This window comes from Dryas octopetala, chromosome 9 (genome assembly GCF_963921425.1).
Source record: "Dryas octopetala chromosome 9, drDryOcto1.1, whole genome shotgun sequence".
Taxonomy (NCBI): Eukaryota; Viridiplantae; Streptophyta; class Magnoliopsida; order Rosales; family Rosaceae; genus Dryas; species Dryas octopetala.
The window spans coordinates 19,229,458-19,251,249 of NC_141374.1; the positions used below are offsets into that span (position 1 = coordinate 19,229,458).

Genomic DNA, 21,792 nt, shown 5'->3' on the forward strand with positions numbered 1-21,792 from the left:
AGGCAACCACGTACACCAGGTCTACAAATTCAATTCAAACCTTCCTCATCGACCCAGTACCCTGCCCTAGTCACCAAGGCAAAATTCAATTCAAGATTCTTAATTCAAATCAGACACTCTTTATTTATTTATTTATAGATATATATAATTAAATAATTTCGATATAAGTTTAAAATAAATATAAACACAATATGAACTTCAAAATATCAGTAGAAGATCGATAGCTAGCTCTATCAGCTCGTGGGAAATTCTATAGGAAAATGTTTAATGCCCAAACTTTTTTCTAGACTTTTCTTTCTCAATCTACATGTCATTAATTTATTAATTTGATATAGTTTATCTTTTATATCTTATTTTTTTAAAGAGTTCAATATATAAATGTCATGATGTAATTTGTTGAGAGAAAATGTGTAAGGCAAATAAAATCTTCTAATTCAATTCTATTCAATGTTACTCAAGAGAGGGAAGTATGCGCCATCTATTTATGAATTAATTAGCATGAATCTTATAAGCAAAAAAAAAAAAAACATAAATTTTTTATATGCGACTGTTCATTGTTATGAAATTTCACTTTGAATTCCAGTTTGCATTAAGACGTGAGCTCTATATGTTTCTATATATACATAGGGAAAAATTTTCAAAAAGGACACGTACTTTGGGGTCAATCTTAGTTTAGGACACCAGTTTGGGTTTGTGTTAGTTTAGGACATATAGTTTGGGTTTGTATCAGTTTGGGCTTTTCCGTCACCTCTGTCAAATCCTCCGTTAAAAACAGACCACGTGACTTGCACCTGACTTATTTTAAAGGGCAAAATTGTCACTCCCTAAACCCTAAGACAGATCCAACTGCAAGCATCTACCCCGTTCGTCTTCCCGCCATAGAACATTGAATCCCTCCAATTTTCTGGGATTTCCCCCTAAAATCTGACCTTAAGTCTGTATAAAAACACAAAATTCTGCTCATTTGAGAATAAAATAGAGGTTTTGGGTTTTGAATAACATACTTGCGATGATGAAACCGGTGGGTCGGAGGTACTGCTATTGTGGTTTTCCAGCTGCAAGGGTCACGGCTTGGACTGATGCAAACCCTGGTAGAAGATTCGATGGCTGTTCCAGGGTAGGGTGTATAAAAGCTCTGTGTTTGTTTGATTTTCGTTACACATGTAGATTAATATGGGTTGTTTAGGTAAGTAATTTATGTTTTAATTTGCAGAAACCCAGGGAGGATGTGATTTTTTCAGATGGGTTGATCCTCCCATGTGTGCAAGGTCAAGGCAAGTGATACCTGGATTGCTAAGGAAACAAAGTTTGCTGGAGACACAGGTTGCTGGAGACACAGTTTTTGTATTTATCAATGTAGACTCCAATTTCAACATCCCCAACACTCTCCCAACTGTGTGGGTCAAAAACTCCGAACCCGCCGCGTACTTATCGTGCTCAGCGCAGCTCAACTCCACCATATCAAACCCTTCCCTCTCAAAAATGTTCAAGAACTTGTCGCACCACGAAGCCCCCAACCCCCCGGACCCAATTCGGGCCTTTTTGTACACAAACAAAAACCCATTCGACCCGTTTTCACAGCTGTCGGGTCCGAACATCGGGTGGGCACAAACGACATCGAAATAGCTAGGCAAGCACTTGAGTAATAACGCTTTCGAAAACTCTTTGACGGGAAGTGCGTCGACGAACAACGTGTCGCGCGTGAGGAGGTGAAGAGGCAGCGATTTGAGTACGGCTTCGGCTGAGGTTACGGAGGTGCAGAGCAAAACGACTTGTGGGTTTTGGTCGAAGAGGTCGTGTGGGTCGGAGAAGAAGGAAACGGCCAGGTCTTGTGCCGTTTTGGAGTGGTCACAGTCGCATTGAGAATGGGTGAGAACGGTGTGGCCTTGGTTGACGAGGGTCTTGGCGAGGAGTTGGCCCAAGTTGCTGGAGCCAATGATGGCGATTTTGAGCATTTGGGTTGTGGAGGTTGAAAGAGGAGCTCTTCCAAGTTCCAACCCTAACCAGCGAACACTTTTGCGCGATCAGATTGAATTCTAAATCATTAAACTGAATTCCCTTTTGTTTAAAGTTAATCTTGCAGTTGGATCTGTCTTAGGGTTTAGGGAGTGACAATTTTGCCCTTTAAAATAAGTCAGGTGCAAGTCACGTGGTCTGTTTTTAACGGAGGATTTGACAGAGGTGACGGAAAAGCCCAAACTGATACAAACTCAAACTATATGTCCTAAACTAACACAAACCCAAACTGATGTCCTAAACTAAGATTGACCCCAAAATACGTGTCCTTTTTTTAAATTTTTCCCATATACATATATACATATTATATGTGAATCTAGTATTAGACCCAGCTTACATTGCCGACATGGTTAGACATACATTTTGTTTTTATAGATATATACAGATCTACTGTATACATGATGGGATGCAACAACCGAAGGATTAAATGAGTGCCAAACAAACTTGGTCAGAAGGTCACTTATTTTTGTTTGTAAAAATATATAGATGTACTATTTATGTAATGTAATGTAGGCAGTAAGGATTAGTCCGTATATTTTGACTCTACCGTCATTAAATGGGTAGGCAGGTAATGCAGTAATAATTAAATAGATCCACAATAATAATTAATAAAGATGATACAAATTAAGTAATTGAGAATATATATACTATATAGAGGTAGTAAATTAGAAATAGGTAGGACTGCCTAAATTTGTAATGTGAGTTTCCATCCAAAAGGAATATAATCAGTTAGCTACAGCAAGTTGCCTCATCTAATCCTTTCTTTTTGTCCTGTCCAAAGTCTAAAATTAATTCTCATTGCCCAAATAAATATTTATAATTAGTACTTTTCTAATTATATCTATGTCTACTGGTAGCCATACATGAGGGTTTAATTAATCCTTGTATTAGTGAGTACGTAATAATTCTGATCAGAATTGATATCGATTTAGGAATTGTTGTTCGTTGTGAATGCGATATTATAATTCTATTAATTAATTATTCATATTGAAATATGTGAAAGTAACAAAAAGTTTTCATCAGCATTAAATGCATTTAATCTTTTTTACTTTTTCAATGTAATATACATGCCTGAGCTAGCGAGCTCAACTAATTGAGTAGTTAATTAATTGGTTAAAATTAAGACATGGGCATATATAGGGCCTAGTAACTCGTTGTGACCACGAAAGTGTTGAAGTCGAGGACAAATGTTTAATTAAATCTACGTCTGGGGAGTGGATTAAACAGTGAGCATTAGAAAAATGATCAAGTACGTAGTTGCTGGGTCCGCTGTAGTGCAGGTAAAAGATGGATCGAAGGAGCTAGAGAAGATTTATATAATTATATATATATGTGAGGGTGTGTGTGTGTGTGATATAGGTTAGTTTAATAATTAAGTAGTACGTAGGTAGTGATTTGGCCTAGGTTTTCGAAACTGATTAAGATTGATTGTCGTATGAGTCAATGAGGGTCATGTGGGGATGACATAATATACGCAAAACATATGGTAGCCAGACAAACTTGCTGGCCGGAGGATTAGAAGGGAATATTTGGGAGGATGAAGAGGAATAAAAGAAAGAACCCAACAAAGGTATAATGTGGAATTTTGAAATCATAAGGTTTATACGATGACTACAACTATTTGTATGATTTTATGAAAGCAAAAAAACAAACAACACTTTTGTTTAGAGGAGGGAGGTCTCTCAGACTCTCACCAAAATTTAGGTCAATGGGTCCACCTAATTAATCAATATTTCTTGACTATTACACCCACCCAGACCCAGTTCATTCATAATATCATTCATTTGCCAAGATATGCTAACAATGACCTCACCTCCATAACATTATTGGCATTCTAATTCTAATATACCTTTTGTGATGGGAAAGGTGATTGATTTAGCTAGCACCGACACGTGCCACAAGGATGGCCAAGCAAAATTTACCAATAATGTGTTCAATTAATATTAAGCTGATTGATTAATTAGTTATTTAAAAGGAAGCTAGCTTGCACGTGGATACATATATATGTGGGATATATACCATGGAATAATTTTGTGTATGCCTGTTGTGCAGCTCTTTTGCTAATTGTTTTATTCTGTTTTTTGCAGCTTTCTTTTGGTTGGATAAAATTTTGCATCCATAAATGGTGAAACAATTAAAACAACTTCAATTTGTCCTTATTATATATACATCTCCCATGTCCTTGGTTTTGCATGAAATAGTTATTAATCTCTGGTTCAAAGTCACAGCCATGTATACTTGCAGACGTTGATTAATTAAATTACCATATATTGCATATTTGCATCAGACAATGGTAAATTAAGCAAATTAATTAATTCTATATAGATGGCATCATATATATATATATATATATATATAGCTGAGGGCTTAGATGGCACAAAAAATACAACACTGCATGTGGGTCAATTATATATGTCTGTATCAGTATCACTGTCAGCAATATGCATGTATATGTATATATTAATTACTAAGGAGCTATATATGTATATAGCTAGGGGTAGCTATTGGATGTTATTGATGTGTAGGTAGCGCAGAATTAAGCAGATGGAGAGTAAAAGGAGGGAGGTAGCTTCTAGCGAAGAGGGTGGGGGGAAAAGAATTCTCTCTCTTTTCACTTATTTTTTAGTTTTTAACCCGTCGTCTCCGGGGAGTTTATTATTTTCAAATACGTCCCAATCAAATTAAATTAATTTATATTGTAAACCCTTTAATTGCACTTGAGTTTTGCGTGTATGTATTGACTATAGGCTATACTCTATAGAGATGAAGAGAGGAAGAGAGGAAGAGAGGAAGAGAGAAAGAGACAGGCTTTGTTTTGTTGGAGTGTCACTTTCCTATATATACTCTCGAGGCATTAAACCCATATCTTCTCTCCTACCTATTTCCCAATCCTTTCCATTTTTCTCTACTCCTGTTTTTATTTAGCAAAATATACACCATATCTCTCTCTCTCTCTCTCTCTCTCTCTCTCTCTCTCTCTCTCTCTCTCTCTCTCTCTCTCTCTCCTGATCTATGAGGAGGAGGATGTCTGTTTCTTGAGGAAGAGAAAAGTCTTCCTTTTTCCATTTAGCCTTCTTTACAGCACACTACTTTTTTTCTCTCTCCCTTTTTCTATTAATTTCTTTTGGAGCATACTAAAGTTCTACTTTCTTTGTCATCCATACTCCTGCAGAGCACCAAAATCAGTACTACTCTAGCTTAATTGCTAATATTCTCTGTTTCTTTTTTCTTTTTTTTATATATTTGATTTCAAGCTAGCAAGCAGAAATGAAACAAAGACCCACCTCATAATCACATGATCGATCTAGCTCTATATATACATTAGCGTGTTGTTTCGCTAGCTTCTGAATTGTGTCAGGAACTCGATCCATCCAAGTGTGAAGTGTGGGTTTTCAGAGCCCAAAACAGGTAGCTAGCACTTGTTCACATTTGTATTCTGTGGTGGGAATAAAATGCCCCAAAAAGGGATTTTAGAGGCACCACTGAGCTGCGGGCGTAGCTTGTCTTTGAATCCGATTCCTGATCTGTCACTGCACATAAGCCCTCCGAACAGTGCTCCCTCCTCAATCTGTACAGGCGGATCATCAGCCAATGAAGCTGATGACTCCGCCTTTAACATATGGCACAGAGACGAGGAAATCGTCCCTGTGCTCCTCAAATCCCACAGCGACAGCTGTATTCGAGGCGGAAGCAGCAGCTGCACAACTCCACTTGGTGCGGACACTGAGCTGTCTCTAGCAAACCCCACAATAAGTGCAGCAGCTTCGGAGGCTGAGAGCCCATGGAGGAAAAACCACAACTTGACAAGAGATCAGGTGCTGGAGCTGCAGGGTACTAAAAACACTACTGAAGAAGCTGCAAAGAATAACAATATTCATGAGATGGAGGGTCTACTACTCAAACCCATCAAAGGAATTCCAGTTTACAACACCAGCCCTAGTACTTGCTCGTTTCCGTTTTCGCCTAATTTACAACAGTCCAGATCAGAGGTCGACAGTAGAAGGGATATTTCTAAGTTGTGCAGCTTCTACAAAACGCCGCCGTATCAGCTATCTCATCATCCTTTTAGGCCTTGTAGTACTGGTCATGCAGGTTTTGAATCGATGGCGTCGAGGTTTAATGGGATAACCATGGACAGTCTGAGACTACCCCAACACTACTTTCATCCGCAGCAGCAGCACTACCATTCTGGGGTTGGAGGGAATTCGGATTTGTCGTCCAACGGATTCATGATGAGACCGCGATTTACTCCCAAGGCAGTGCAGAGTAAGAGGAACATGAGGGCACCAAGAATGCGATGGACTACCTCCCTCCATGCCCGTTTTGTTCACGCTGTCGAGCTCCTTGGTGGCCATGAAAGTCAGCATATAATTATCTCTCTCAATCAATTTCTTTTTTCTTTGGGAATTCTTTTCATCCATTTTGTTTTGTTTTGTGTTGTATTAATTACTTAATTTGCTCAGGGGCTACTCCAAAGTCAGTGTTAGAGCTCATGGATGTCAAAGATCTCACTCTTGCTCATGTTAAGAGCCATTTACAGGTAGAGCTAGCTTATAAGTTACCTCATTAATAAATTTTTTTTTTTTATTTTTTTATTTCTTGTTCAAAAGAAAAAGAAGATGAAAACACCAGTTTGATCGGTCCACCACATTCATATTCAGATTCAAGTTAGTTTGAGCCTCTCTCTTGCTTTCTCTCTTTCTCTGTACGTACGTTTCAGTCTGAGGTGTGTGTAGATGTTAGTGTGTGAGTGGTGAAGACTGCAGAGACCGAAGACTTTGGCTATCCAAGTGGCACGGTTGCCAAGGCTTGCAGACTCAGTACTGATCAGTAATATGAATAAATATTGGATGAATGAACAGTGCACTGAGCCCGTTCTTGTGAAACAGGACAACTTCTACTTTTAGAGAGAGGGAGAGTGTAAACTAAGAGAAAGCAAGAAAGCGAGAGAGAGAGAGAGAAAGTAGCCATCATTTCTCAATAATAGAAGCATTTACTCCCCTTACCAAACATCAACCTCGTGGTTATTAAAGAAACAAACCAAAGAAAAGTCCAGAAACAGAAGCATCTCTGATTTCTTTTTCTTTGTTTTTTAATTTTCATTTCTTTTGCTTTTGATTCGATCATGAGGTTTTATTACTTCATCTCTTATTCTTTTTATCTTGTTTAATGCCTTTGCAGATGTATAGAACTGTTAAGAACACTGACAAACCTGTAGCTTCCTCAGGTAATTCGTATTGCTTAGCCTATATATATATATATTAGATTATTAATTAATTATAATTGCTTCACTTTGCCCCCTCATTAATTAATTCCATGAATGTTTCTGCTACATGCCTAGCTTGCCTACATGCATATGAATTTTGAAAATCCTCTATACCATTTTGCACCGTCTATATATAGTCTATACAAGGGCGCATGATAGTACATGCATGCTCGCATGTATTCATACACATACATTTGTACATCCACATATATAGCCTTACATATGTGCATCTGGAATTGAAATGCAAGTACAATAATTCTTTTTTGTTTTCTTTCTGGAAATACAAATACAAGTACAACAAATTAAATCTGCACGTGCATACACTGTATGTATAGGATATTAGGATTCAAATGAATTAATTTTTTTTTATCTTTATGTTTCTTTGGGACCGGATACGTGACAGACATGTTCACATATTCATACATGACATAATGATCATGATCGATTTTGAACTTGCTGAGTGTATATATGTAATGCATGTAAAAAAAATGGATGTGCAACAGCAAATTATTAAAAGTAATTAATGTACCTTTGAATGCATTATGAAATATGCTTGCTTTTGCCGCTCATATATGATGAGTCTAAATATTTGGTACATGGGTTCCCTAACATACATTCATACATATATATAAATTAGATGGATCTGGTGATGAAGATCTTTTGTCCACAACAACAACCCATCATCATAATTCAACAAACGGTTTACTTAATCATAGAGGAGCCTCAAATGCAACTTTAAATTTAGAGCATGATTTGGAACACCCTTCTAACAATCTGTGGGGCAACTCTTCCAGGTAATGAACTCTGTGTGTGTGTGTGTGTGTGTGTGTGTGTGTGTGTGTGTGTGTGCAGTGTGCGGAGCACGTCCTCTTTCAGTCTTCATTGATTTGTGTTATTATTGGTTGGTCGTACTTTTGGAGTGTGCATTGGTTGTCTTCTGCTATTATATGTAAATATTGCATGGGTGCCTTTAGCCTGGGAATTAATCAGAACCCACGTCCGGCCTCCCTTTTCTCAAACCAAATTAAAAGTGTTTCTTTTTACACCTTTAATTTGCTTTCCATTCATTTTCTTTCTCTCTCTTTCTGTTTTCTTTTTAATGATATATGTGCGTGGCCTCCTTCTTGCACCATTTAATCAACTTGCACGGGTTTAATTAATTAATCAAGAAAAATATAAATCTAGAAACTTGAGCATGAAAAGTTAATATGCATATAAAAGAATCGTTGATCGGTCAGAGAGCATATATGCAATAGCAGTGCATTTCCAGCTTTTTATTTTTAGAAATTCCAAAATTACAAAATACGAGTTCATGTATTTTCTTCTCCCCGTATATTATTTGGCCTCAGCTCTTAGTTATACTTGAAGAGAGAGCGCTTAATCTCTCCATCTTAATCAGACAAAATTGTGCATTCGGCCACAACATGTACTATCCACAACACGTTTAATTCCTATTCCATTACCCATAAATATGTCTGTAATGCATGTCAAAAGTTGCTGGCTGGACCCTAGATTCTACTTAAACTTATTTTGTCCACATCTCCTAATTTTTGGTTATTTTGGTCTAGAATGCGTCAAATCAAGTTAAGTACAAATAAAGTTAAGTATATATCATCACCTTAATTGGTAGTCATTTTGGTCGATGCATATGGTTATGATAGCTAGGCAAGTACTCGTTACACAACATATACAATTATATATCCATCCCTAGCTAGTCAACGTGAACAATGATATATAGCATGTCAATTAGCACTTAGCTAGTACAAATAAAGATAGAACTCTCCATCCATCCCTTAAAACATTATATTAATTAATTAACTATAGCTAGTAGTTTATCAAAAATAAAATAAATAGCTATACATATATTTATGAATTAACATATACATTTTAGCATTAATTATTATGGCATGCATACACATATATATGCACTGGTCGCTAGTACTCTTGTTCAGTTTGGGAAGAAGCCTAGCTAGCTACTACAATATGTATGTATATGAAAAATATTTCAAGCATGCATTAATTAATTAAGAAGGTTTTAATTGCCTTTGGAATAGATCACATGTATTATATTATATGAAAGGAGTTTTTATTGACATGCATCATCCAATTGCTAGAAGTACTACTCCAACACTAAAGTTCTCAATATAAACGTTAATATGCCTTGTTTACTAATTATCTATACGTATACATTAGCACAAATTACGAATAGGAATATATATGATACACATTTCACATATATATATATATATATATATATGAAAAATATGTACGTATCTGCCCAGTAAATCAAGCATAATTTGCTGTCTAGCTGTATGTTACTTCGAGATTGGTTCTAGAATTCTATTATTAATTTCTTGATCTCTCTCTGAACCTTATGAATTCATTTCATTCATTATAAATTTATAATGAATTAGTTGAACAATACATTAATGTTGACCTTTTAATTTTGGACAAACTAGTTATAAATTTAGACAGTATATATATATATATGCGCGCATATATATTCTTGCTTGCATGTAATCCTTTACTGATCATGACTAGCTAGTAATGGCTGTAAGCCTGTAACAAGTCTTTCTTCCAATATGCAGGTACGATCTTCATTTGTGATTTGCATCAAAGTCCGAGTAGAAGTTGATTAGGAATCTGGAATGATCAGAAGATTAATTGATGAATAAGTGGTTAATTATATATTTATGAATTAATTAAATATTGGTTGCAGTAGAGAAGCATGGGTGCAAGATCTAAATGGGCTTAGACCAGAAATGCTCTCTCAACATACAACTACTACTACTGCAAACCAATTTGAGGTAGTGACTTGGAATATTAATTAGAGATACTAATCCTTAATTAAAGGACAATTTATTTCCAACTTTTTGCACGCATGAAACACCAGATCGTATCATATGGCCAAATATATATATACGGCCACAAACTTAATTGGTCGCCCAGTCCCCTCTCCTAGCCTCTGTATTATTTGAATATGCATGTGACATGTCAAGAGTTTAGGCGAATTTATCAACTTTTATATGCAGGGAAGCGATTTTGCTCAATCAAAAAGATTTATGGATTCAAATGTAGACCTCAAAAATCCAAGCTTGGAGTTCAGCTTAGGGCGACCGGACTGGCACAACAAAGAACGATATGATCACTAATATATATTCTACATATAATATATAGGTAGGATTGCCGGCCAGTTGACTGCTGCATTAATTATATTCTGAAAAAAAAAAAAACACATGACAAAAATATGTATTGGAACAGTTTTTGGGGAAGAAGAAAGCCATCTTATTGATGATATGTATTAGTTCCGTGCATGCATGTCTGTACATTGTATTCTCTTTAATTTGGGACAAAGTTGCTGTTGATGGTGATGTGTGATGTTTTGGCATTGCGTAGAAGTAATGAATGAATCAAAAGTTGAAAAAAGATCATGGAATCAGTTTTAGTGGTGCAATATGATCTCCTGGCTTGATTATATATATAATATATATTCTCTCATTTCTCTCTCTCGATCTATCTCTCTTTCTGAAATATATATTTGTTTCAATTAAAGAGCCTTTTTTACCAATCACTTTTTAGTGGGGTCATTTTGAGTGATTAGTGTGTGAAATCTTGACTTTGTAATCACTCGATCAATTTGTGTATCTTTGTATAAATATATAGTACGTTCATTTGTGATTGAAGGCTGATTTGCCCCCCAAAAAAGCTAAAAAGCTAAAAAGCAATGGCTATCGCTTAACAGGGGGGAATATTAATGAATTGATTATACTCTCACAAGGAAATGGAAATGCACGGACCTACAGGGCCAGGCAGCTGCGTCCCGTGAATTTTCTAGTCTCTCGGCATGGATAGCGTACCTTTGACTGGATTGGGAAAGGGATTAATCGAGGTGCGCACAAGCTGACCTGGACACCCCTGACTTATGTTACAGTCAGCATGTTACATGATATTACGATAATTAAAATAATTTTTTCCTACTTACCCATTTACTCTCCCTAATTAACCAAATCTTAGATAAACATATATTTGAGCTCTTTTGATTCCATTCAAAATTTGAGCTTTCACATGACAAAAAAAAGGCTTTCACATGACATGCTTCACCGCTGTTTTATCTTTTCGTAAGGCCAAATTCATAGTTTTCAGGAAAATACAACGAATGAAGAACATTCATACTTTTAGCCGATCAAAGAAAATATCATACTTTTAGGAACCATCTTGGAATGTGAGATTTGAATTGTAATATATGAGTAGTTGCATTTGTATAGAAAGAGAGAACAAATACATACATGAATCTCAAATGATTCATTGTACTATAATTGGAAAAAAAATCATTTTAAACTGAAAATATTGCATCACATTCAAAAACTAAAAAAAATACTAAATACAACGTTGCATTACAGTATCTCTAATCGGTTTTGATCTGCCTACATTCATGTCATAGACAATGCATCTATATATGTTCCTAATTTTTTCAAATAAAATAAATTTATCACCAAAATGTAAATTCATTCTTATAAATCATAGTAATCAAATTTTATAGAATTTCTATAGAGAACCAAATTGAATTTGATTTTTAATCAATGCCACACTTTTTTATATGTTTGGAAAGAAAAAAACGAAAATTATAGGTTTTCTCTAACATGTTAACCTGGGCCTCGGAATAAAATGCACATTCAGTGTTGGGTTTGGGCATTCAATTAGGTTGGGTAGTCTTGAAGAGATGGGCCTATTCGGCAGATGGATAAGGCTCTATCTCAAGATACGTAGCATATGACGTGTCCACAACTAAGAGCCGTCCCCTTAAATTTTGCCACGTAGCACGGAAAAGCTAAAGAATTACCCACTTTTCCTGGATAAATCTTGTATGGGGCGTGCTTCAGTGGGGCACCTCTCACATGAGGTGGGACCCATATGGTTGTGGGTCCCACCTCATGTGAGAGGTGCCCCACTGGGCATACCCCATTGAAGACCCTCTCACTCCTCCTTTACATCACGTGCTTGTACGACTTTTTCCGGCCCAACAACGCGTCATGTTGCCGCATAAACAACACGTGTCTATAGATGGTCTCGATACGTGTCATTGACTATTTTTATAATTGTGAATTCGTTCACGGCGACACGTGTCAGGACTAGAATCGTCCGGAGAAAGATTAGAGACGAGACGAGCGCCAATGACTGACTTTTCGCGGGCCGTGTCATATTGCTTAGTTGCTTGCTTCAAAAGACTAAACAACCATAAAATCACCTAAATCACAAAACTTTCCCAAACTCGAAAGTCGAAACAAACAAAAAAAGAGAGATAGAGAGAGAAAGTAAGTTCTAGATTCTCATAGAGACAGCTCTGAATTTCATCCTCCCCATTTTGTTTGAAAATAATTGAATCCGTTTCTCTGTTTGGCATTTGGCAGTTTGGCTCCAGTTAAGAATCCAGCTAAGTTTGATCTATTCATTCATTTCAGATTAGGGATTCGAAAGGCTCTAAATTTGAATTTAAAAACCGCTAAATTTAGCAGAGACCCTTTTTGAGCGAATCGAGAATTGAGTGAACCGTTGATGGTCTGTTTCAGCAGAGCAACATCGATAATAGATACCAGAATTCTCGCCTTCCAGGTGAAGAGAAACAACAGAAAACCAAACCGACTCTTGACAGAAGCGGAATTCGAATTTAAGCCATCGTTGTCGTCATCATCATCGTCACCACCAGCATCAGCATCATCAGCATTGCTGCTCCGGACCAGAAGCCTCAAAAGCAAACAAATGGCGACTGAACGAGGTAATGACTCTACGTCGGCTTTGATCTTAACGTCTGGCGCAAGCGGCCGCATAAACGCGTTGTTCTCACTGCGCGCGTTGCGGAGTCTGATGTTGCTGATTAACGCCTTCTTCTTGCTCCTTCTGGTGCCGTTCCGTGGGCGAAAGCGAACGGCGTCGTCGTCGTCGTCGTCTTCGTCGGCGATGGCCTTGGCGGAGAAGCTGCCCAAGGACGAGAGGCAGAGGGGGGCGGTGGTGCGCGTGCCGGCGACGATTGTGCCGTGGAAGAGCAGCTCGTCGTCGTTGCCGGTGGATCCGGAGGTGGCGAAAAGGAGAGCGATAGCGAAACTAAGAGTTGTCGAAGATGATGATGAGAATTCGGTGAGGAGATTTTCGCTTTTTGCGACCGCTAGAGGTGAAATCCTTTTCACGCAGAGTTGGACTCCCGTTTCTGTTAGGATCAGGTAAATGCTGCTTAGCTCATTCATCTTCTTCTTCCTCTTCGTTATACTTTCTGGAATTCAAATTTTTAAATTTTTTCACTTTTAATATTTAATTATTCATGTACTCGTTTAGATGAATATCTTTTTCTACAGAGGAATCTTTTCTTAGTTTTGGGAAATTGGCAATGTCATTGTTAGGACTTGAAATTTTTTTTTTAATAAATCATATGCTTATCTTGTTGATTATATCGCCAATTGAATGAGGCACATTTTAGTTAACTGCTCATGGAGCTCTTCTTAAGAACATTCATTCCAACTTCCAAATCCTCACTCGACTACTCGAGTATATACAAGGCATATTCTAACCCATCCAATTATCCATATCATCAGTCTATGGATCATATCATGTATACAGTATACCATATCTAAAAGGAATCAAGTAGTCTGCAGACTGCAACAAATTGTTCGAGTAAAATCAGGGCCGTGCCCCAAGGATTGTAGTACCCTAGTAAAATCCGCAATCCTTGTTGGATGCTTCTTGACCAACTGTCCTTTTCATCAGCAGCCTCTCTTTCTTATAGTCCCTGTCTCTCATCTCTTGTCCTTTTACCTGCATTATTATTCCGATAGTTAGTGGGCATGTTTACAAGTAATGGAGCCCAAATTTATATGTTGATTTTGTTTTTTAATTGGCTCTTTTGTTCTTTCCTTTGGATTCTTTCCTTGAAGTGGATATTCACTTCTGTTTTCATCTTTTTATAATTTATACAATGAAGTTGCTAAGTTAATATTCACACTCTGCAGGGGCATTGTCATTATTATGCATGGCCTCAATGAACACAGGTTTGCCATTTGTACATAATCCTCTCTAAAATGTCAGTTTTAGTTTATTATATTCCTTGATACATCTATTAATACATTTATATAATTTCAACAGCGGCAGATACAGTCATTTTGCAAAGCAGCTGAATGCTAATGGCTTTAAGGTTTATGGAATGGATTGGATTGGTAAGTTCAACACCATTTTGACTTGCTCACCATATGCATTTAACCTTCTTAACAAGCCTAAATGATATCTGTGCTCCATCTAGAAGATACCACCTAGTGTCTGATAATCAATGATAATTTCCCCCCACTGTATGTCGTTTTTAACTTGTACTGACCTCGTTTTACTGTTTAACAATTCTTTCTAATCAATATGTATGATTCACAATGTTTTATTTCCACCCAAGTGAGCAGAACGAAAGTCAGGGATGACATTGTATGCTCATAACTATAACACACTCTGTTCCAATATAACTCTTGTAAGCATCATGTGGAACATGTAATTTGAGGTTTACATCCAAGTTTGGTGAATTTGGACTTGTTTTCATGAACTGGATAACTGGTTATACAACTCATTACTTTCCATATCAATAACTTGTTGTTGCTTTATACTTGTGTATATGCTAGCATGAGCAGAATTTTATAGAGTTTGTGCCACATTCTTATCACATTGTGTCAACAAGAGATACAAAACAAAAGATACATCTATATTTTCACATTTCAATTTCAAATGCCACATTCTTAATAATATTATAGTGTTGCTTGCTTCTAGGCAAGCATTCGAATTCCATACAATGGATAGAAAGCAGAAGATATATCTATATAATTTGATGGTAAAGAGAGATAGACAGAGCAATGGCTTAAAATTTCTACATTCTACTGTTAATTTACTCAGATGACATGAACCTCACTACATTTTTCAAGGAGGGACTAAATGAAACTTACTCCATATCTTGAAATGAAGCTTCTCAAATTGTCTAATTTGGACTTTTCAGAGTCTTTAGATTGTTAATGGTTATATCCCCTATCCCTCGTCCAATAGTTTTTTTCCAAAAAAAAAAAAAAAAACATAAAAGAACTCCATATAAGTATATAACATTTTTGTAAGTCCATGGTCTCAATATTTCATCCAATAGTCAGGTCTCTACCTTCCTCACTCAAAGTATCTACATTTCCGAGATCTGTCCCTGAGGTTACTTCTATCTTTTCTGTGGAAGGAGAACCTTAACTTAGATAAGGGGAGAAATTTTCTCAACAAATTTTAGATATCATCCTTGCATTAGAGACAGTATTGTTTTTCTTAATTACTGTTTCAGTGTTTCATAGTCTAGAGAACACTCTCTTCAACAATGCATATATATTTGGATGTTGCAGGGATTGAGTAATTTGGATGCCCATTGGTGCGAAAAAGTAACATGTGAAGCTCCTCTTTATAAGTAAGCTTATTATTTGTGTGTTTGTGTCTAACCTCGTATGTTTAACATTCAAATGAAGCGAAAACTTTAAACAATATTACACAGAGATTAAAGTTGAAGATGTACTCAGGTGCATCCCATTCCCAATGCAGGCATCCGGTCTAAAGGCATGTGATTATACTCCTTTGAGGTGTCATTGTTAGAATTGAATTAAGATTCAAACCTTCTTGCACTCCATTGAAAATGGACTTGGAAAACTGTGCTATTCTAGGATGGACGTATCCTGGAAATATTTGCTTTGGTTGAGGGGGAGGGAATTGGTGATTCTATGTGTAATAAATTAAAATTTTGAAGGGTAAATCAGAAAATTATGGGGCCTGAGTTGGCAATGGCCTCAATTTTAGACCATCCTTGCTACTTGGTGCTATATCTTCTAATTTAGTTGTTCATTTTCTTTGTTTCTCATATTGTTGGTTCTCAATGTTGATTTTTTGTTCTTTTTCATGTAGGTCATGGTGGGAGTGATGGGCTTCATGCATATGTTCCTTCTCTTGATTATGCTGTTACTGATATGGTATGTCTCAAATCTCATTAACAATATCCTGATGAGAAAATAGTGTTTGAATTCAATTCTTAATTCTGAACTGAAAGCAAAAAAACTGTTCTTTGATTAAATACTTATATATATCGTCTCTCTTTAATTCCATGCAGAAATTATTTCTTGAGAAGATTTTAGCTGAAAATCCTGGGCTACCATGCTTCTGTTTTGGACACTCAACAGGTGCAGCCATTATCCTTAAGGTATGGATTGCAAGGAATGATTGTTTCTTGCAATTGCATGAATGACTTTCTGATAGTCACTATTTTATCGTTCCATTTAGTTACTGACTTAGTAACTTTATTAGCTGGAATTTAATCAGAACTTGCACTATTTTGCAAAAATGATATAGGCAATGCTTGATCCAAAAGTTGAGAGTCGCATACAGGGTGTAGTGCTGACATCACCTGCAGTTGGGGTGGAGGCATCCCATCCAATATTTGTGGTCAGAATCCCCTCTAATCACACCTTCTGTTATATCCCATTTTTATATATTCTTGAATATATAAAGAATTATACATTTTCAAATGCATATTAAATCTGCAAGATCATCCCTCACCTCACATTTGTCATAGCAGGTCATTGCTCCAATTGCGTCACTTTTGCTGCCAAGGTACCAAGTCAGTGCGGCAAATAAAAAGGGCATGCCAGTATCTCGGGATCCAGCGGCTCTAGTTGCCAAGTATTCAGACCCTCTAGTGTACACTGGATCCATCAGGGTGAGGACTGGTTATGAGATTCTCCGGATCACGACCTACTTGCAGCAGAATCTGAGCAAAATGAGAGTCCCCTTTCTAGTTCTCCATGGCACAGCTGATACTGTTACTGATCCAGATGCCTCTCAGAAACTGTATGAAGAAGCCTCCTCAACTGACAAAACCATCAAATTGTATCAAGGGTTATTACATGACCTCCTCTTTGAACCAGAACGAGAAGCTATTGCCAAGGACATAATCGATTGGTTGAATCAAAGAGTATGAAGTCTAGTAGTGCAATGAGGATAAAGATTGAGTAAAAAATTGGATACCAAATACATGATATTAATTTATGGATCACTGCAGAAGATTTGCAGTGAGCTGAAGATTAAAAAAATTTATGTGGCTGAATAGGTCCAGAATATTATATTGGAACTTAGAACCTGACAAGTGTTTTCTTGTTCAGTATTTTAGACATTATCTGCAGTTCTCCTCATTTCCCTTGGAAAAGATGAGGATTGCATGTGGTCTCCCCATCAAGGTTGTTGGTTGGCAGACCAATTCCAATTGGGAGCAATGCATACAGGGTAACTGTTAAATTCCCTTCAGCTCCTTTGTTTCTTATTTGAAAACCTGCCTGGAATGGAACAGAGAAATGTTGGTTCTTTTTGCCAATCTCTTTGAGATTGTATGTTCGATACAATTGTAAGTGGAATATATTTTGAAAGACATGTGAACACTCGAGCAGCTAAAGCAAGTGCACCTCACTCACCAATCACCATAGCTGCTACAAAAGCATGGTGGTGAATTGGTGATGGTGGGGTTTCCGCAATCCACACTTGGTATCTTTATTATTTTCTTTATCTAGTACTTTAACAAGTGGTCAATACATGGCCAAAAATAAACAAGTGGTGGTGAATACATTTCACTTATTGAGACTGCCACTGCCACCAGAGTTAATAAATACATATTGGTACTTAAGTACTTAACCAATAAAAACAAAAAGCACCCAGCAACATAAGAGAGCTCATGCGCACCACCCACCATTATTCGAAAAAGCACCTTTGGAAGGTGAACATCAACTACAGTATGAAGAATTTTGCATGGAGAAGATATTTTGGCCGCGGTAGGAACTGAATGAGGATTGGAGACTCGGAGCGAGTGAAAATTGGTGAAAGGGCTTGGGTTTGGCATTTTGAGTGGGCTAAACATCCTAAACAATAACATATAACATACTAAGACAATTCTGGGCCAACCCATGGCCGCCAAAAAGAAAACAATATATATATATATATATATAAAGGAGGTAATGCTTGATATTATTATTTTTATTAATAAAATGTCTTCTTTCAGATTTGGATTCATTTTAAGTGAGACCGACGTCATCTACTAAATAAAAAAGAAAAACAAAAAGTAGTAGTATTCGAGTTTATGATTAGATATATCTGGCTGCATTTCACAGTCATATCTTATCCATTAATTTATAAAGGGAAGATTGAATTATCCATTAATTTATTAGTAATGCTACACTTACCACATTTTTATACCACAATTTCATACCATTTTACATAACATTCATACATTGGACATTACAAATTAAAAAATAAAACCTAAAAAAGAAAAAAGAAATATACTTCCAGTAAAATAATGACACATCAGGTGAGATACAAATGTGAAAAAAAAATATGGGACAACTAGCATTATTGTTAATTTATATATATGTGGTTGCATCTCACCCTTAGTTGAGAGGTTCATTTTAAGAATAAGAAAAAAAAAAATAACAAATCAGTTATATCTGAGCAATCTGATCACAAAACTGATTTGGTCAATCACATAAATACCAATACTGCTAAATACTCATCGTTAATTGATTCGTTAATTTTTTTGTCTTATTCTTAAAATGAACCTCTCAACTAATCAAGATTTGTTTGCCTCGCTCAAGTGGGACAACAGACAAAGAGCTAGGCTAGGCTAGTATATATGTTATTTAATGTTCATAATGAATTAATTATTCATGTCTTACATGATGTCTCACTAAGCAATACCTTTCAGGCATTTAACTATATATATGATGGATCAAATAGTCATGATAAAAACCAACCAGTCTTTTGTGACAGATGCAACATATATATGTACAAGAAGAAGAGTAGTAATTATGGCGGTCGTGGGGACTCCAGTTTAGTAAGCAAACTCTATGTGAGTTTCAAAAGGCAAGGAATTGGGCAGCAGGAGGAGTGGAGGACCATTCTCAGATTACAAAGGGTTAAGGGTACATATAAATTATAATACAGAGATTTATTATATAGCATTAATTAGATTAGTATACTATTAATTAGATTAATGTTGCAGTTATGCACAATGCACTCAAGTTCAATTTCTCTCTTTCAACTCAAAAAAATAAAAAATAATAAAAGATCAATGACTAACATTTCTTTGGACTGTTACGACTAATCAATGTCCTTCGTTCTTTTCCCATCATTATTCAATAGGGTTTAGGGTTTAATTAACTAAACTTTTTCTATGGGATTCAGTGTATTTAAGAAACATTTTCAGCTGATTTGCCTTTGATTAAATACTAAATAACTGATTAATTATTCCTTTATTTAATTTGATTCTTTTTCGGTACACCCGATCATTACTTTTATTTAATTTGAATTTTGAAGTGATCAATTAAATTAAGGGCATACTTCTTCAACGCCCCCTTATAATTAATTACTGCTTTATTAGTTTTAAGTTGAGTCGTATTAACTTAATTAATCATGGTCTTAATCATGAAGGCATTTTGTAATTATTTGATTCGTATATGTGGCTGACCCTTTTCTACCGTTTAAAAATTAACCTTCAAATCCTAATTAAGCTAGTGTTTCAAGTCAAGTCAACACAATTTTAAAGTAAAAAAGTTAATTATAATTATGTCAAATTTAGTCAAGTTTAGATGTATTTCTGGATGAAAATCGATGTATATATATATATGAGTCCATTAATTATAAGGTACTAACAAAGAAAAATATTAACCAAAACTACTCAATCTATTTTTATTAACTTGCGGACACTATCTACCAGCCCAAAATATAACATGCGGACACTTTCCCAAAGAAACGCATCACAACCAAACCAACTACACAAATAGCCCAAAACTGATCTTCTTCTTTTCTTTGCCAAATCGATCTCTTTCTTCAACTTTACCAAATCGACAATTGTTCATCTTCACTCACAAGCATTGTTCTGCAACTGCAAGCCTGCAACTCCAAATAAACTGCAGTTTCAGTTCACTTTGCAGTAACTGCAGTTTTCACTTGCAGTTAGTAACTGCAACTGCAAGCCTGCAGCTCCAATAAACTGCAGTTTCACTTACAGTTAGTAACTGCAACTGCAAGCTTGCAACTCAAATAAACTGCAGTTTCAGTTCATTTGCAGTGCAGTTTCAGAAACTGCAGTTTCACTTGCAGTTAGGAACTGCAACTGCAAGCCTGCAGCTCCAATAAACTGCAGTTTCACTTACAGTTAGTAACTGCAACTGCAAGCTTGTAACTCAAATAAACTGCAATTTCAGTTCATTTGCAGTGCAGTTTCACTTGCAGTTAGGAACTGCAACTCCAATAAACTGCAGTTTCAGTTCACTTGCAATGTTTTAGAAATTGCAGTTTCAGAACCTGAGCTTTAAAAAAAAAAAATCAAGAACCTTCTACTGATAAGCTCTTGGAGGTGGAGAGCCAAGGCAACCAGGTTTGGGCTCTCAAAGCTGCCCGCGCAACCAAGCTAGAAATTGAAACGCACTGAAGATCCAGAAGGAGAAGATCGAATGAACCACACCATCTGCTGGATCTGCTTGGAGCTAGACATCAGAGGTTGGGGAAGGGAGAGGGAAGGGAGAGGAAGGGGATGGGGATGGGGTCGACCCACACCGCCAACTACTCTTGCCGGACTGCGAGAGTCCGATCTTCAGAGACATCGCGGGAAGAGAGAGAGCAGAGGAAAGAGAAGAGAAAGACTCGAGGAGAAAGAGAGAAGAAAAAAGAAATACCAAAAATAAGAAATAAAAGGTAATTGCAGCCCACTCATGTGGAGTCAACGGAATAAGGTGGAGTCAAACTTACCTGATTGTTAATAAAACTAACCTGATTGTTATATATTAATAATTATGGTATTAGAAGTTAAAAGCTATAGCAAAGATGTAGTATAGAGTAATTATTTCTATATATATATATGTTTTAACTTATTGATGAAAGCAATACAAATTTCTTTATAAAGAATAAAAAAAAAAAATTGTGGCATTGTCTTGAAGAATATATGTGTGGAATAATCTGGAATATATATGACATACGCTATCTTTTTCACAGTGCGATTACTGAATCGAGCTTGATTCATGTGAATTTTTCATGATAGGTAAATGCACATTAATTTCCCATTCATTTAATATATATATATATATATATGCAGCAAATATATATAATCAGACAATTAAGGAGTCTTATTTCGTCAGCGATCACACACCGACACATATATGCAGGGGTGGTCCTGGTGAAAAGAGTCGATCTGAGTTGAAATTCTGTGCATGCGCACTGTGCATATTAACCATACAGGATCGATCGGATATGTAACTGAAACAACTTTGTTGAATGGACATAAATTTTTTAATTTGTGTCCATCATGATTCATGACTTAATGTTCTGTACGTTAAGTGTGCATGATCGATGATACGTTTTGAATTTGATGGGATACCCTTACCTTGGGATTTTGGTTATAATTATAAATATTGACATGCACATTCTTAAGTTATATA

The 21,792-nt window shown here is 36.3% G+C and overlaps 2 protein-coding genes and 1 pseudogene across 6 annotated transcripts; 2 read left to right on the forward strand and 1 right to left on the reverse strand.

Annotated features, from left to right (window-relative positions):
- Window positions 1-1,202: 1,202 nt before the first annotated feature.
- LOC147275364 (arogenate dehydrogenase 2, chloroplastic pseudogene) lies at window positions 1,203-1,985 on the reverse strand (annotated as a pseudogene).
- Window positions 1,986-4,999: 3,014 nt separating this feature from the next.
- Window positions 5,000-10,728, forward strand: LOC147275365 (putative transcription factor KAN4). Of its 4 annotated transcripts, XM_086257236.1 has the most exons (6): window positions 5,000-6,375; window positions 6,480-6,556; window positions 7,198-7,243; window positions 7,920-8,076; window positions 10,002-10,089; window positions 10,315-10,728. In XM_086257236.1, exons 1-6 carry the CDS (start codon window positions 5,469-5,471, stop codon window positions 10,432-10,434), a joined length of 1,395 nt encoding a protein of 464 aa, XP_086113362.1. In that variant the 5' UTR covers window positions 5,000-5,468; the 3' UTR covers window positions 10,435-10,728. The 4 variants fall into 4 exon arrangements, with proteins under 4 accessions (XP_086113362.1, XP_086113363.1, XP_086113364.1 ...); XM_086257237.1 differs by lacking the exon at window positions 10,002-10,089; XM_086257238.1 differs by lacking the exon at window positions 10,315-10,728 and having other exon boundaries at window positions 9,871-10,022.
- Window positions 10,729-12,520: 1,792 nt separating this feature from the next.
- Window positions 12,521-17,748, forward strand: LOC147275366 (uncharacterized). Of its 2 annotated transcripts, none has more exons than XM_086257411.1 (7): window positions 12,521-13,497; window positions 14,281-14,319; window positions 14,414-14,484; window positions 16,226-16,290; window positions 16,428-16,517; window positions 16,667-16,759; window positions 16,890-17,748. In XM_086257411.1, the coding sequence occupies exons 1-7, from the start codon at window positions 12,836-12,838 to the stop codon at window positions 17,292-17,294; spliced, it is 1,425 nt and encodes a 474-aa protein (XP_086113537.1). In that variant the 5' UTR covers window positions 12,521-12,835; the 3' UTR covers window positions 17,295-17,748. The 2 variants fall into 2 exon arrangements, with proteins under 2 accessions (XP_086113537.1, XP_086113538.1); XM_086257412.1 differs by having other exon boundaries at window positions 12,522-13,497; window positions 16,893-17,748.
- The last annotated feature ends 4,044 nt before the right edge of the window (window positions 17,749-21,792 follow it).